This window comes from Dromaius novaehollandiae, chromosome 11 (genome assembly GCF_036370855.1).
Source record: "Dromaius novaehollandiae isolate bDroNov1 chromosome 11, bDroNov1.hap1, whole genome shotgun sequence".
Lineage (NCBI taxonomy): Eukaryota > Metazoa > Chordata > Aves > Casuariiformes > Dromaiidae > Dromaius > Dromaius novaehollandiae.
The window spans coordinates 13295221-13309873 of record NC_088108.1 but is presented as its reverse complement, the minus strand read 5'-3'; the positions used below and the strand labels follow the sequence as shown (position 1 = coordinate 13309873).

Sequence of the window (14653 nt, the reverse complement as noted above, 5' to 3'; positions counted from 1 at the left end):
TATTATTTTCAAAACATAGATATTTACTCTTGATCCTCAAGTTCTTCTTTAGAAAGAACTCATACTGAATATATGAGCAGGCCTTTACTTTCCTCATGAATGCCATGGATTTGCTCCTAGCATTTCACTGCAGTTGGCGGTGGGGGGGGAAAAAAAAATCAGTATCAAGTCCTGATTTTCTAGTCCATATCCCATTCTGACTCTCATTCACTACTATTATACTGCATGTTAAACCTGGCACAGCAGCGGAAAGTTTAATCTAGACATAGTTCTGCTCCTGCTCTTCTCCCCTTCCATGAAGATTTTGATTACACTTTGTAAAACAGTTTTACTACAAAATCTAAATTTGGAAGTTAAAGTACCTAAAGATGCCTTTTCAACTTTCATTTATAAAAAACATCCTAGTTAAAAGGTGTATGGATTGATTTTTTTTTTTTTTGGGTAAGGGATTAAAGATAAATTAATTTTGTTCCTCTAAAAAGCTGTCTTATTCAAGGTGATTAATGAGAAAGGGAGAAGAAAATCAAAGCAAATGCCCCTAGCATTACGTGATTGTTCCTCCAAACACTTTTATGTTGATGGTCTCAGAACCCAACCAGAAACAGAATCTGCTCACGTTACTAATGCAGAAAGTCCCACTGACTTCTGAGGCACTATTTTTATAACTGAGGCAAAGAGGATTTTGTTAGACAATAGGATAAACTTTCATTAAACAATAACAACAAATAAACTGTCCCAGGTGATTAGAAGACATTAATGTTTAACTACTCAATAGATTCTCTTTCCCCCATATACAAATAATCTGAAAGAGAATATTACAGGCATTCAACAAACCGTAGTTTCAGAGATACCATTGCACCAAACAATTTTATTAATACTTCATACAAATTTTTAAGTTAATACTGGCTAATATTTTCATGTTGCTGAAGGCAAACTGAAGTCATAAACAAGGGTTTTCTTTGTTTTACATTGGACTGGATGTTAAAAGTAACTATTTTTATTATAAACTAATCTAAAATAGGAATGATCGAAGCAGGGTAAAAACAATATGTTTTGTTTTCTTTACTTTATTTCAAAATAGAGTGATTATAAATACATTCTTGTTGTATTTCCTTCCCACCTCTTTGGATGCAACAACAAAAAAAAAAAAACTCACTGTGCTCATTTCATACAGTATCAATGTACAAATCATGCAAAAAATATTATAGATATTATACTACCATCAAGTTCTGGATGTGTTTCACTAATTCTGAAACATTTGTTAACAGTATTCACAAGGCCATGCTGTTCATAATTTATACTGTCCTTATGGCTTTTTTCAAAAAAAAAAAAAAAAAAACATGGAAAAAAGAATTTTTTAACATTAGATTTCAAATGTATTTACTGGTAATCAGAAACACTAAATAAGATGTAAATTGTCTAACGGCCTTGCGTTCTTGCACCATAATAGTTGCTTTCTGATAAAACTGCACAAACGTTTTCTTTTTCAAGGAAATGATTATACTTTATTGATTTCATTTTAAAAAATGTAAACTTCTTTATAATACAATGAACACAACAGATTATGTTAACACCTTCGCTGATTTAGTTCATGTCTATGGGTCTTAACAGCCATTTTACAAGCGTGGCCACTCAAACCAATATAGCGAGCAGACAGATCTGTTGAGCCACATCAGAAGAGTCACTTTCCCAGATAGGCTGACTGTAGATTTGAATGGACGTTACACTAAAACTGCTGCATAGACACATACACTGTCTCAAACCATGGAGGAAATAAATTGACATTACGGTTGTCATTCAAAGTAACAACATCACAGAAACAGCGTTTTGCCAGCTTCTGCGTTCTTCACTCACATTATTATGCCTACATATTGCACCATACATGTAAAACACTACAGAACAATTTCTATGGGAAGGTCCAGACTGTGCAACCTTTTTGATGCTGGTGAACCTACACTCAACTGCATAATCCCGAAAGAGTCACTGGACAACTCACGGGAGAAAAGCGATCGCCGGTGTGCGGTTAGACAACCGGACTCGACGGATTACTGTTACACACAGTAACATTTCTGTGCCTGCTCCGTTTTTGAAGTAAATGACAAAACTCCACCTAAACCCTCTCTTGAGCAAGTGTTTCATTTTAAGCTCATGACTAGTACCATAGCATATGATCTAGGTTAAGCTTAAATGCTTCTGCTAGTTTGAGACTTTAATGAGTAGGAAAATCTGACCCAGAATAACAGTACAGTTCTTCCTCTCTTAATCAGCAAATAGAAGACTTCGCCACAAGAAGAGAGGAAAATAAACTCAATTTACCTAGCTGAGGAAGGTATGGTTGCTTGCCAACTGCTCTTTTAGCTCAGGGCAACACCAGTCATGAGCACATCGGTTTTTAACATCACCTCAGAGTCTTAGTTTATTTGCTATTTTCACATGCTTTTTGAACTCTGCCTCTCACCAGAAGGGTACGGGACAAAGCACAACAGCTTGCGACAGCGTGCCGAAGGGTGTCACGAGCCTCAGCCTTGGCAAGTCCCAGTGAACCTCAACATACCCCAAAGCCTGCAGCCTGGGCAGAGGGGGGTCGAGCGACCCCGTACCACCCGGCTGCCACGGAGCCGTGACGGGCCACCACGGCCGGCCGCCTTCAACACCCCTCAAGCCGCAGACTCCTGAAACAATAAGCTCAAATGCTCTCCTTAAAGCCTTGGCAATATATTGCATCAATGGGCAGCGAGGAACTTTTTATGCCAAAAATGCATATATGCATAGTAACCATCTCCTGAAAAACCCTATGACATTTTGAATTAAGTAAATTATTGTGCATGGATAACAGCAGCTTTTTGAAAGATAAACTCAGCCATTTATTTGTTATCATTTTATTATTTGAAGTCATTTATATACTTTATGTTATGGAGAAAATAATAAAACAACCCTCTTTCTAGGTCACAAGAGCATAAACAAATGCGTCTGAAAGTAGAAAATGTCTCTTTGCTTTCTTTTAAATAAAGAAGCTTCTTTTTTAAAATTTTTTAAACTTTGTTAAAAAATATACTCCAGGCTGTTTGCCAAGTATCATACCAGAATAAAAATTTTACAGCAGTGTCATAAAGCCCTGAAATTAGAGGTTTATAATGCAAAAAGCTGATACAGCCTTACCCACAGTAGCATGGGTCTTGCTGCAATATTTGCTAGTTTCAAATTCATGAAAAACATTCATGCTTATTTCCTACTAATCTTGATTGATTTATTTATTGATTATAAAAGGTGAATGGAAAAAAGTTTCTGGAAGCAAAGGAGATAGAGGGTCTTATCCAAAGCTCATTGAAATGAATGAAAAAAATTCCTGTTCATATCAACGAACTTATGTTACATCTCATAGTACAGATTTTCTGTATGATACTTCACCAAGTACATCTCTACTCTCATCTCAAGCTACCATCTATCTGTGAGATAAAAGTGGGTATTTTCCATTCTCCCAACTGCTTTCTTTTTTTTTCACCTAGCTCTTCAGAATCAGCTTTCACAAAGGCAAGTTTTTACTCCCTATACATATGAACTACACAACACTCCAAACTGAACTGAGACCACTATATTCATTTTACAGCGTGGTTTTAAATAGATGTGATTTGCCATAGAGTTTACTGTTCTGATAGATTTTCTGATTGAGAGCAGTCAGACAGATAGTAAGAACAGAAAAATTGATGCATATACAATTAAAATATTACCCTTGCCATGAATTCCTGTAAATACTTGTAGTGAAAACTATTTAGATTAAGCTGTAGAACCCTGAAAAGCAAGACAACCGATGGCAAGTAATTGCCTGAGACACAATACTAAAAAACTAATGAATCTATTTTAAAATGCACCATTGGTAACAAATCTGAAATAAGATAATATGCTAATTTCACAATAATAATACAGAACAATTTTATTATTATTATACCTGATCACTTAATTCTGGATAATTCTATATATTACATCCCCAGTTTCTGTTTGGTATATTGTTCTGTTTTTATTTATATTGAATGATTAATGCATTGTGATCAGGAAAACAAGTCAGGCATATTAAATACATATTAAGGAGTACATATTTTCCTATTTAGTATACAAAGTATTTCATAAATATGAATTATATTACAAAAATAGTTTCTGCTACGCTCACACAGTAAGCACTTCGACAATTTTGGAAAACCCGTTAGGGTTGCAAGCATTTCACATAACTGAGAAGGAACTCTAGTTTTAATTGGAGATGAGTCTTGCAACAGATTCTGCATAAACATCAAATATTTTCTTCAGATCACCACAAATGCTGCAGAAGTCAGGTTATCTTTTTTTTTTAATTTTATGTATAGACAGGTATGTTTCAAGTGGTCAAATTTATTTCATCGGTATGTAATGCATGGTATATTTTAAACAAATATTTGCACACTTTAACATTATAATTCCAGTGGTTTCAAGATGCAGGCCATAAATGTAACCAATTTACACATACTATCGAATGTTCTCTCTTTGCATGCTTGTTACTTTTCAGATAATCTTTAAACAGTGCCATTACAACACCACAAATCAAAGGATTACTCCAGTTCCACCAACTTAAATCCACGTGCAGGATGAAGGACCCAGCTGAGGTACAAACAGCAGTACCAGGTTTCTTGTGTTTGCTCTAACAAATCACAAGGAGACGAAGGTTTCGCATTTAAGGTACAAAACATATATGCCTCTTGAGGTTAAATTCAGTGTAACATGTATAAAGCATCCCTTTGGCAATAGAGTTTGCAGTATCCCTACAAGATTCCACAGGGCATGAGCTTTATGTAGTAAAACCTATTAAGGAATTTCTCCTCTACTGGACAAATCATATGCAGCTACAGTTAATCAGATACCCTTGGATACCCCTGCCTCTATGCCTATCAATATAATATAGTATTTGGAAGTTAAAAGTCAACAAAAGGCACTTTCATTATTAAATAAATGTCCTCTGTAGGCAATAAGATTGCATGACCTATATTTTATTCAAAGCTGTTTGTTCTTCAAGGACTTGCAGGTAGTCAGGTGAACCTTGAAGTTTAGCTTTCAGTTCAAAATATTCACTCTTTCTTTGTTCTACTACAATTTTACTATGATTACCACCTATTAGAGATTTCTTGTTTTTTTTGTCTTGTTGTTTCTCTGGGTAACGTATTTCAAAGCCACTGACCCCTATACTGTTGTATTCTTTTTTACTTTCAAGAAAATTCTGAATAAATACATTGGAATCCCTCCCAGGGAATAATTCATCCAGTTCATCAATTGTGCTAAGTCTTTTTCTGGTATCCACATGCAATAAATCTTTCTCTTTGTCATTAATATTTCTCAGAATGACTTTTTGCCCTGGTGGATCAGCAAACGTGAAGCCCGTTTCAGATTCCTTTAAGCCACAGGTATGACTTTTGCTCATCTGCTCGATGGTTTGAGGAATGAAGGCCTCTGCACCCAGTCCGTCTTTTTTGTTCGATTTGTGATCGTGCTTTCTTAGCTGCAGTTGCATAGAACTGCATTCTTGATTTCCAATCCCTTCGTGCTTTACAGTTGGTTTTTTGTTGCGCCGAAGCACAAAAACAAGAAGACAAAAAGCAACAAACACTGTTAAAATAAGCACAACTAATATGCTTAAGATGAGGATGGACAATGGGACTGGGCCCCCAGGAGGACTCCGAACTGGTCCCAGCGGTGTTGTAAAAGTGACAGCAGGCACAGGACTAGAGAACAGAGCAGATGGCTTGTTTAAGAGTTTAGGACAGAGGATCTCATTTTTCAGAGACTTAAGTTCAATGTTAGCAAACTGTACAGGTGTTTCACATTTCAATTCCTTCACCACAATACCTTCGTTTAGTTTTTCAAGCCACAGTTTTAAAGCAACTAAATCACACGTGCAGTCCCATGGATTACCTTCCAAATCAATTTGTGTCAAAGATTTTAGCTGATCAAGAACGCCACTTACAGGTAAATACATGAAATGATTGTTCCTCAGATTCAGTCTAGCAAGCGGTGCACCAGCAAAAATGTATGCTGGCAAGCTGCGTAGAAGATTATTGTTCAGGTAGAGCAACTGCAAATTTGGCATTAAGTCAAAAGTGCCTGCTAAGATTTCTTTGATAACATTGTATTCCAAATACAGATACTGCAAATTGTGGAGGCCAGCAAACATTTCTGGGCTCAGACGCTCTATCTGATTGCCATTGAGATACAATCTCCGTAAATTCGTAAGGTTGCGGAAAACTTCTCCTTTGATTACTGAAATCCGATTACTGCCTAAATGTAGTAAATCCAGCCCCTCGAACTCAGTGAAGTCTGTGGTGTATACATCCTTAATGTAATTGCCATTTACGTGCAGTTTCTTGGCATTTGAGGGTTTTGGTATGAGTTCGGCCATTGATTCTATATTTCTTTCTTGGCAATTTACACTTAATCCCAGGTCAGAAGGATGTGTTTTGCAAACACAGGGGACTGGACAAGGCGTTAAAGGAGGCACCCTGGTCTGATAAGAGACGATTTGACTGAGATTGCGATTGGATAGTGCTTTGCCTGCTACTATCCCCGAGATCTTTGAAGGATTTGTAGTTTTCGGAGGCTTTGTGACTAATCTGTGCATTGATGTCTGCGTAGTGTGGCCATTAGGCGTGCTGTAACCCGGCTCTAGCTGCGAGGGAGGCAGAATGCGCACGTCAAAGTCGCTCCCCGTCCCCATGGAGCACAGCTCTTGCTTGTTGGTTTCTTTCAGCAGCCTTCCATACAAGTCACTGGGTGTCTCACAGATAGCTTCGCCAATGTAGATGTTATAGGGCATGTTCTCCAGCCACGCTTTCAAAGGCAACAAATCACAAGTACAATTCCAAGGGTTGTCTTCCAGCTGCAATTCAACAATTCGCCCAATGTGTTCCAGAACCCCAATGTATGGAAGCTTCTGTATTCGATTACCTCGTATATCCAGATGGGTTAGAGAAGCAAATCGAAAAATATTATCAGGAAGGAATGAAATCAGATTGTCATTAAGGATGAGGACTTTCAGCTTGTGAAGCTTATTGAAGGCTCCCCGTTCAATAAACTTGATTAAATTGTAGTCAGCTTGGAGATACTCCAAGTTCTCTATGCCAAGGAAGGTATCAGCTCGGAGAATCTTTAATTCATTGTTGTTCAAGTGCAACTGCTTTAATGCACTAAGACCCAGGAATGCTCCTCCCTCAATGTTCTGTAATTTATTATTACCCAGTTGCAAGGACACCGCGTGTGTAAAATTAAGAAAGGTATTTGGATATAGAACAATTAGCAGGTTGTTTTGAAAGTTGAGGTGGTAAAAATTAGACCATGGTGGTTTAAGCTGATTTGGTCTGTAGACTGCAACCTTCTCACAGTTGACATAGAGTACATTCTCAACTGACACACAGGAGCAAACATTGCAAATTTCCACAGATAAATCAGCATCTGCAGTTGTAGAAGAAACTGGAGATGACAGAACCAGAAAGAGCCACAGAAACATCTTCTTGTGATCAGCAAGCAACCTTAGGCTCCTGAACAAAGATAAAGAATCTAAAGAAGAAAGAAGGAAAGAAAAAAGAAAGCGTTTTTCAGTTGTCATTGTTCCAAAAAGTCATTTGGGTTAAAAATTGTACTCCACTGAGCTACTGTACCTGCCAAGGATTATAGATAAACTACAAGCACTGAATTTCAAACAACATGAAAGGTTTTAACAACCCAAACAAATACATGGGAGCTAGAATTTCAAATACGGAATGTAAATCTCTGTAGACAAATACAAACAACTTTGTAAGGTTATTTCTCTTTCTTACACACCAAACATGCATAACTACCAAAGTAAAATAACCAAAGGAGATTCCAATTTTATGCACATTTACTCTTGTCAATCCTGCACTGCTCACATGTTGCCGTGCATTTCAGGAATGTTAACCAAAAAAAGCTAAAGTTATGCATGCCCAAGAATCTGGGTTGGGATAGCACAGTATAGAAAGGACGAAGCTGCTGGCAAAAAAAGCAGTGTCCACACTCAATGTATATATATCTATAGCATCGACGCATACAGATACCACTACGTTCATACTGAAATTCACTCAGAGGATACATAGGCATGCATGCACATTGTTTCTGTCACTTATTTTACCTAGTTTAAGTAAATAGGTGGTAAATCGATCACAGAGATACAATGAACTGTCCATAAAATGAGAAGATCAGCTCTAGGCAACCAATGGAGGCACACAGATGTGGAAGCAGCATGCACAGGCATACAGTCCCGACCCCAGGAATATCAACAACACCCTGACTTACAGGGCGAAACAAAGTCACAATTCACCAGCCTGACACTACTGAAACCTGAGAAGAACAACTTTTTTTTTTTTTTTTAAAAAAAAGCTTATGTAATTTGCTCTCATCCCTGCACTGATACAGAGGTGGCTTTCAAGAGCCCTTTGCATACAGCCAGGCCAGCTGAGCTGCCATTTTTCACTCAGAAAAACTGAAGCCACAGGATTTCCTCCGAGTTACAGGCTGATTTTCTCCTAAACAAACCAGTCAATAATCAATTGCTTCCCCCACCTTCCCCATTCCCCCGCTTCCCAACTTGCCACTTTCCTTTCTCACTGTGGGAAGCACCCGAGTCGTGAGGAGGGAGCCGGGATGGAAGTGGAGGGAGCAGGAGGCAGCTGGAGGGAGGAGAATCGGGCTGGAGGGAGCCGCAAGGAGGGGAGGATGAGCCGGGGGACCCGGGAGGGAGGGCAAGGCAGGAAGGGGGGGAGGACAGGAGGACGCGAGGGGGAGAGGGGGGCGCTGGGAAGAGGCACAGAGGGGAGCGGGGAAGGGGGGCGGAAGGGGTCGCGCAGGCAGCGGGCAGCGCGGGCAGCAGAGCGGCGGCCGCGGCCCCCGGCCCGGGGGCAGCCCGATGCCCCGCCGCGGCCGCCCCCGTTGCTCCACCGCAGCTCCGCCGGCCCCGCGCTCCGCCGAGCGGGCGCGCAGCGCGGCCGCCGCGGGACCCCGGGCGCTGCGCGGCGCTGGCGGCGGGTCGGCGAGCCCGGCCAGGAGCGCAGACACTACCGCAATCTTTTGCCGCAACACCGTGGCCGGAGCCGGCCCGGCTGGTGCCGGCTCCCCTCTGCCGCGGGCGCCCCGTCGCCCCCTGCCCCCGGCGGGGGAAGGGAGGAGCGACGCTGCCGCGCACCCGCCGCGCAGCACAGCGCAGCACACGCCGGGTGAGAAGCGGCCCCGCGGCCCCGCGCCCCCTTGCAACAAGGCGCAGCCCCCCCGCCCAACACCTCCGCGAAGTGCAGCCCGCAGCGCCCTCACCCTCCCCGCGGCACGGATCCTGCCCCGTCGCCCCGCACCTCCGCCGGCGCGGCCCGGCGCTCCGCAAAGGAGGCGGCTCGGCCCCGCTGCCCGGAGCCTCCGCGCCGCTGCTCCGCGGAGCGGGGGCGAGGCGAGCGCGCGGGGAAGGAGGCTCCGGGAGGAAGCCGCTGTCGCCTGCTCGGCTTCGCGTCCCCCCCCCCCCCCCCGCACCCTCTTAAAAATAACAATAATAATTATAGTAATAACAACAAAACCTCCGGAATAATAATAAAAAAAAGATTAAACCGCCAGCGTACGGGCAGCCCCCGCCACAGCCCCGCTCCCCGCCCGCACTCACGCCCGCAGGGGCGGCCGCCCTCCCCCGGCGATGCTCCCGGCGGCGGCGCTCCGCGGCGAGCGCGGCACCTTCCCTACCTCGGCGGCCGGGAGCCGCGGCCCCGCTCCGTTCCGCGCCGCTCCGCCGCTCCCGCGGCGCGGTCTCGCCCCGGGCAGCCCCGCGCACGGCAGGGACGGGCGCGCAGCGCGGCGCGGTGCTGCGGGTCCCGCCGAGCCGAGCCGAGCCCAGCCCTGCCCCGCCGCCGCGGCGCCCCGCGCTCCCGCGGCCGGAGGAAACTCTGCGCACGGGCGCCCGCTCCCACCGCACTGCCCGCGCCCCCCCGCACGCAGGGAGCCCCCTCCCCTCCCCTCCCCTCCCCTGCGCCGCGCACACACAGCCCGCGCACGCCCCCCCCCGCACAACACCCCCCGGCGCTGCGCGGAGACGCCGGTCCGCGGCAGCAGCCCGAGCACCCCGCAGGCGCGAAGCCGCCCCCCGCCGGGACGCCGTTACCTTCCCGCGGAGCTCAAGCCGGCGCGGCGGGGGCGGCGGCGCTGCGCGGGCGGCGGGCGCCCCCCGGGGCGGCGGGAGCGGCGGGAGCGGGAGCGGGAGCGGCGGGGCCCCGCTGCCGCCGCCGCCACCTGCGCTGCCGCGCGGCGCCCCGCGGCGCTGCCATGGGCCGCGCAGCCACAAGTGCGGGGACGGGCGCGGGCGCGGGGACGGCCGGATCGGTGCCGGTGCCGGTGCCGATGCCGGTGCCGCCCCGCGCCGGGCTCCCGCCGCCGAGCACCGCCGCCTGGAAATGCGGGGGAAGAGGGGAAGGAAAGGGCCCCCCCCCCCCGTCATCTCTTCTGACAGTCGCCCCCCCCCCCCCCCCCGAAAGAAAGTAGAGGTGGAACTGAGTGGGCAGGACGGCAACATTTGCTGCATTTAATGCGAATTGCAATTATGGAACAAAATCGCTGTGAGGAGACATACCCGACCCGTTCTTGAGACAACACAGCTATCCGTGTATCCTGCTTTCTGGTTAGGTGAAATTCCCCCTCTGCCCCAGGTAACAGCTGCAGCCTGGTGAAAAAAACCCTCCAATGTTATGCACTTGTGCAAAACAGATTCTGCTGATTAAGAACTCCTATTTACTCTGCATTTCATAACGTAATCTGAATGGTAATGAACACCCCCAAACAAGGTGACATCTCTTTCCGAGGCGGAAGAGTCAGTTAACCAAATGAAATCCTGCAAGAGGAGTTCAACTGTTTGTCCTTTACTGTGAACGTTAATGTAATTCAGTTAGAAAGCTGTTTATGTATTGCACACATACCAGCTGTGAGTGGTAGTTCTGGGCAGTAAACATCAGGGAAGGGAAAGCAGCAACTGCTTTCTTCATTTACAGAAATGAAATAAATAGCTTGCTCCGAAGGCTGACTGCATCTAATTGAAATAATTGCAGAATGTTATTTTTCATTATGCGGATAGACTGATACCTGAAAGCAAATGCAGCTGAGGCATCAATAATTTGCATATCACAACAGATCTGAAAATGATTTGTGCTTAATATTCAACCAATTAAAAACTGAAGTCTTTAAAATGTAAACTCCCTTAATTGTTGAACCATTAACAAACTACTATTCTCATAAAAGGGTACATAAGTATACAAAAGGCCCAGTTTAAAAGCATTTCTGTACAGTGTAAGCTGAATTTCTCAAACTCTTTCTTCAAATAAACTTATGGAATAGAGAGCAAAGGTCTATAATAAAATTCATTTAGGAAAATACCTGGCTTATAAGGCTATTTTAACAACAGGTACAGAAATGCAGGTGTAAAGATTAAGGTGCCAGCTTTGTTAAACCAACTACATTAAGCTGGATGTTAAACTAATTCCTTGCTTATTTAATAGGTAAAACGGTATTTAGATAATATCAAAGACAGATCACTACTCCCACCACCATTCAATCAACTGCTTAGAGAGTGAACCAAAAATCAAACAACAAACAACAAAGGAGCACGTTTCAACTAAGTAAACCATGAAATGAGTAAGTGTCTAAGAGCACTGTATTTCACCAAAACTAAATAATTTTTGATGCTTCTATTATAAATGGTTATTGACAATGACATAAGTTTATGATGTTGTAGAACATATCTTAGAATGAAATTTAGTTATGCTGTACAATTTCATTGTTAGGATTTTAATATGATTCATTTTTATATTTATTTCTAATTTGCAGTTACAAAAAATAACTTCTCCTGTAAATCTTATTTAAGTGGTTTCCAAGCTACTCGTCCTAATCTACAACATGTCAAATCCAGTGAGAACTAGGCTTATATATCAGCATTCAGCCTGAAAAATACAGCAAACCAAAGATAATTTTGGCAATCAAGACCTAGGCACAAGCTCAAAGTCAGGACTGAGATCCAAGACAATGACATGCGCAAGGCGTAATTCACTTTAACGGTTTCCATCCTAGCCTCGCTGGGCTGTGCCTCCCCTTTGAGATCTGGGTCGAATTTCCATCATCATCAGTAGAAAGTCTCTGTGTAGACTGATGGTAGATAGTGGCTGGAAGATGGTGGAGACAGAAAGGGCAGCTTGGATTATCTGGTCTGGTTCCCTGCAGTCTACAAGATTATTCAGGCTACACACCATGTCCATTATTGTCATCTCTAACCTTTTCTTAAACATCTTGCCATGATGCAACCTCACTCATCCCTCTTGAAGATTTTTTTTCCTCTGTCTGTTGTTTGCCACGTGAGCGTGTGTTTTTCCTTCAATTTAGCAAAAGGAGAGCAAAAGCCAGCACACAGATAGGTTAGCAACATAATTTTTACAAAGAAAAATATCTGAAGAAATGGTAGAAATGTGAGCTACCCTACTCTCCACCCAAGGAGACACACGCAGGGTGGCGTTCAGTACCAGGCCAATTAGCTTATTGATAGATGCACCTAGACAGAAGCTCATGGAATAGCAAGGTAATTCTTTGTTCTTGGCTACTAAAATTCACCATGCAATCTACTCTGAGATTACATATAAGCCTATTTATATTTTGTTTCCTTTCAAATTTTTGACAGCTTCTAAGCAACACTTTTCTTCTAAACACACAGACATGCTCAGTCACCTACCTCTCCAGATTTACTTCTGGGACTAAAGCTGTGCTTTCAAAGTCTGTCAGGAGAAAAGCTTTCCTGCAACAGAATCATCAAAATGCAGAGGCCAGCAGAGATGCTGAGGCTCCCACTCACAGCAAGAAGCCTTGGGGAGCGTTTTCCTCGAGCTGTTTGGCACGCGCACGCACACGTGCACACGCACGCACACACGCACACATGCACACACACAGCTTCAGCTGAAGTTCAAGGCAGTTCTGTGCATCAAGTTTTTGGGTTTTTTTTTTCCATTCAGGTTAAGTTTCTGAGAGAGAAATGACCTGATGGGATATATGAGTTAAACATCCTACTTGCTCTTGCAGATTTCCAGGTGTATTTCCAGACACACTTGCCTGAGGTGTGCTTTGGTAAGGCTGTCTGAACCTAGGCTGCAGGTACAGAGCTTTCTTCTTTCCTGCAGCTGCTAGCGGCCTACCTTCACGCTACCTCTGGGCACAGAGGCATCTCTTTCTGCAGGCACTGAGTCGCACTTCTCAGCTCTCTCTGTTCCTTTCACTTTGCTGTCATCCTGAAAATGGCACCGGGTAAGTGCTCACTCGTTTGAACTCACCAGAGATACTGAAGGCTCACACACGTCTGACCCTTGAAATCAGAAGGCAAAAGAAATTGCAACTGCCACGAGCAGCGGAGGAGCACACGTTCCTTGTTCCTGTGCTGAGATACATCCCGGTGCTAGCCGTGAGCAAGCCCAGTGTATCCAGCTGCCACAATGACACCTGGCAGAGAAGCAGTGTGCACACAGGGGTATTTGGGTTGTTCTTGTTGGAAATAGTCATGCCAGCAATGGAAACTCATACAAAAAGTCTCCAGAAATCGATGGGAATCTCTGTCGATCAGGCTCTACTTTATAACTATTATGTTAGCACCACATGCTATGCCTTCCTTTTCCCAAAGAACCAAAAGTCCACGCTGCAGTCCTGCGCACAGGGCCAGGGTGGAGGAGGAGCCACCTCATCCAAATGCGGGGGAAGCTGGGTGACAGTCTCTGAAAAGGCAAGCACAGGTTGATGCCGGGCTCTCTCTGCCTCTGGAGTTTCTATGGTTAAACAATTTATGTTTAACAAGTCTACAACATCTTTCTGCTCCCAGATAAATCAGCAACAACTGCCATATTCAGCAAACAACAACTGACACAGCAAAATACAGCAGCGACTGTACAGCACTGTCTTGTATTAGGACTTTAACTGACAGGATATAGCCTTACGAGGAGAAAAAAAAGTCATTAACTCCACCCATTGCCCCCATCTTCTATGTATTTAGCCAGACTGTCTGTCAGAAGAGGGGGAGGCAAAGCATCCTTGAAAAGTCTGCATGTACTAGAGTGAGTCTCTGCATGTGCATCCTTTTAAAGGTACAGTGTGATAGGAAACAGTGTGAGTTTGTAATACACTGAAGACAGAACCACTGTGAAAGAGTACTGTGCTAAATAAAGTGGAAGAAATGCTGTCAAATATATGTCTCTGCATGGTTCCATATTATTTCCACCTAACTTACTCCATTTTATCCAGAAGCCCTCTTCAATCTGCAGCAAGTAACCTATCACCTGCTCCAGGAAAGCATCATCCGAGAAAAACTGCAGTGCATGCATCCCTTGAACAGGGACTGGCAGGCATTTTTCATTCCATTCATTTCCACTCATTTGCAACGAGTTGTTGTCTTAAACGTTTGATAAAGTGGGCATGTTGCTGGTAGAGGGCTTTCTGACTAATTCTCTCTGCAAACTCAGCCTGGGGGGACGTCCAGCTTCATAACACTACTCTTGCCAGATTTTACTGTCAGGGCACAGTGGGTAGGCATTTAATTTTGCTAAATTGCAAGATGCCAGTGCAGTGCCGTCAGTGCCTG

General features: G+C 44.1%; 1 protein-coding gene across 3 annotated transcripts; it reads right to left on the bottom strand.

Annotated features, from left to right (window-relative positions):
• Positions 1-839: 839 nt before the first annotated feature.
• On the bottom strand, positions 840-10221 carry SLITRK4 (SLIT and NTRK like family member 4). 3 transcript variants are annotated; one of them, XM_064518269.1, is made up of 2 exons: positions 10163-10221; positions 840-7569 (listed from the first exon to the last, which is right to left on the bottom strand). In XM_064518269.1, exon 2 carries the CDS (start codon positions 7517-7519, stop codon positions 5006-5008), a length of 2514 nt encoding a protein of 837 aa, XP_064374339.1. In that variant the 5' UTR covers positions 7520-7569; positions 10163-10221; the 3' UTR covers positions 840-5005. The 3 variants fall into 3 exon arrangements, with proteins under 3 accessions (XP_064374339.1, XP_064374338.1, XP_025961819.1); XM_064518268.1 differs by lacking the exon at positions 10163-10221 and adding an exon at positions 9748-9809; XM_026106034.2 differs by lacking the exon at positions 10163-10221 and adding an exon at positions 8159-8801.
• Positions 10222-14653: the final 4432 nt, after the last annotated feature.

What these genes read in the sequence shown, in the direction of transcription:
- SLITRK4 (XM_026106034.2), bottom strand. Translation starts at nt 8,213, where the DNA reads ATGGACAGTTCATTGTATCTCTGTGATCGATTTACCACCTATTTACTT. An exon ending in CACCTATTTACTTAAACTAG is followed by an intron (nt 7,570 to 8,158) that starts GTAAAATAAGTG and finishes TTTCTTCTTTAG; the next exon opens with ATTCTTTATCTTTGTTCAGG.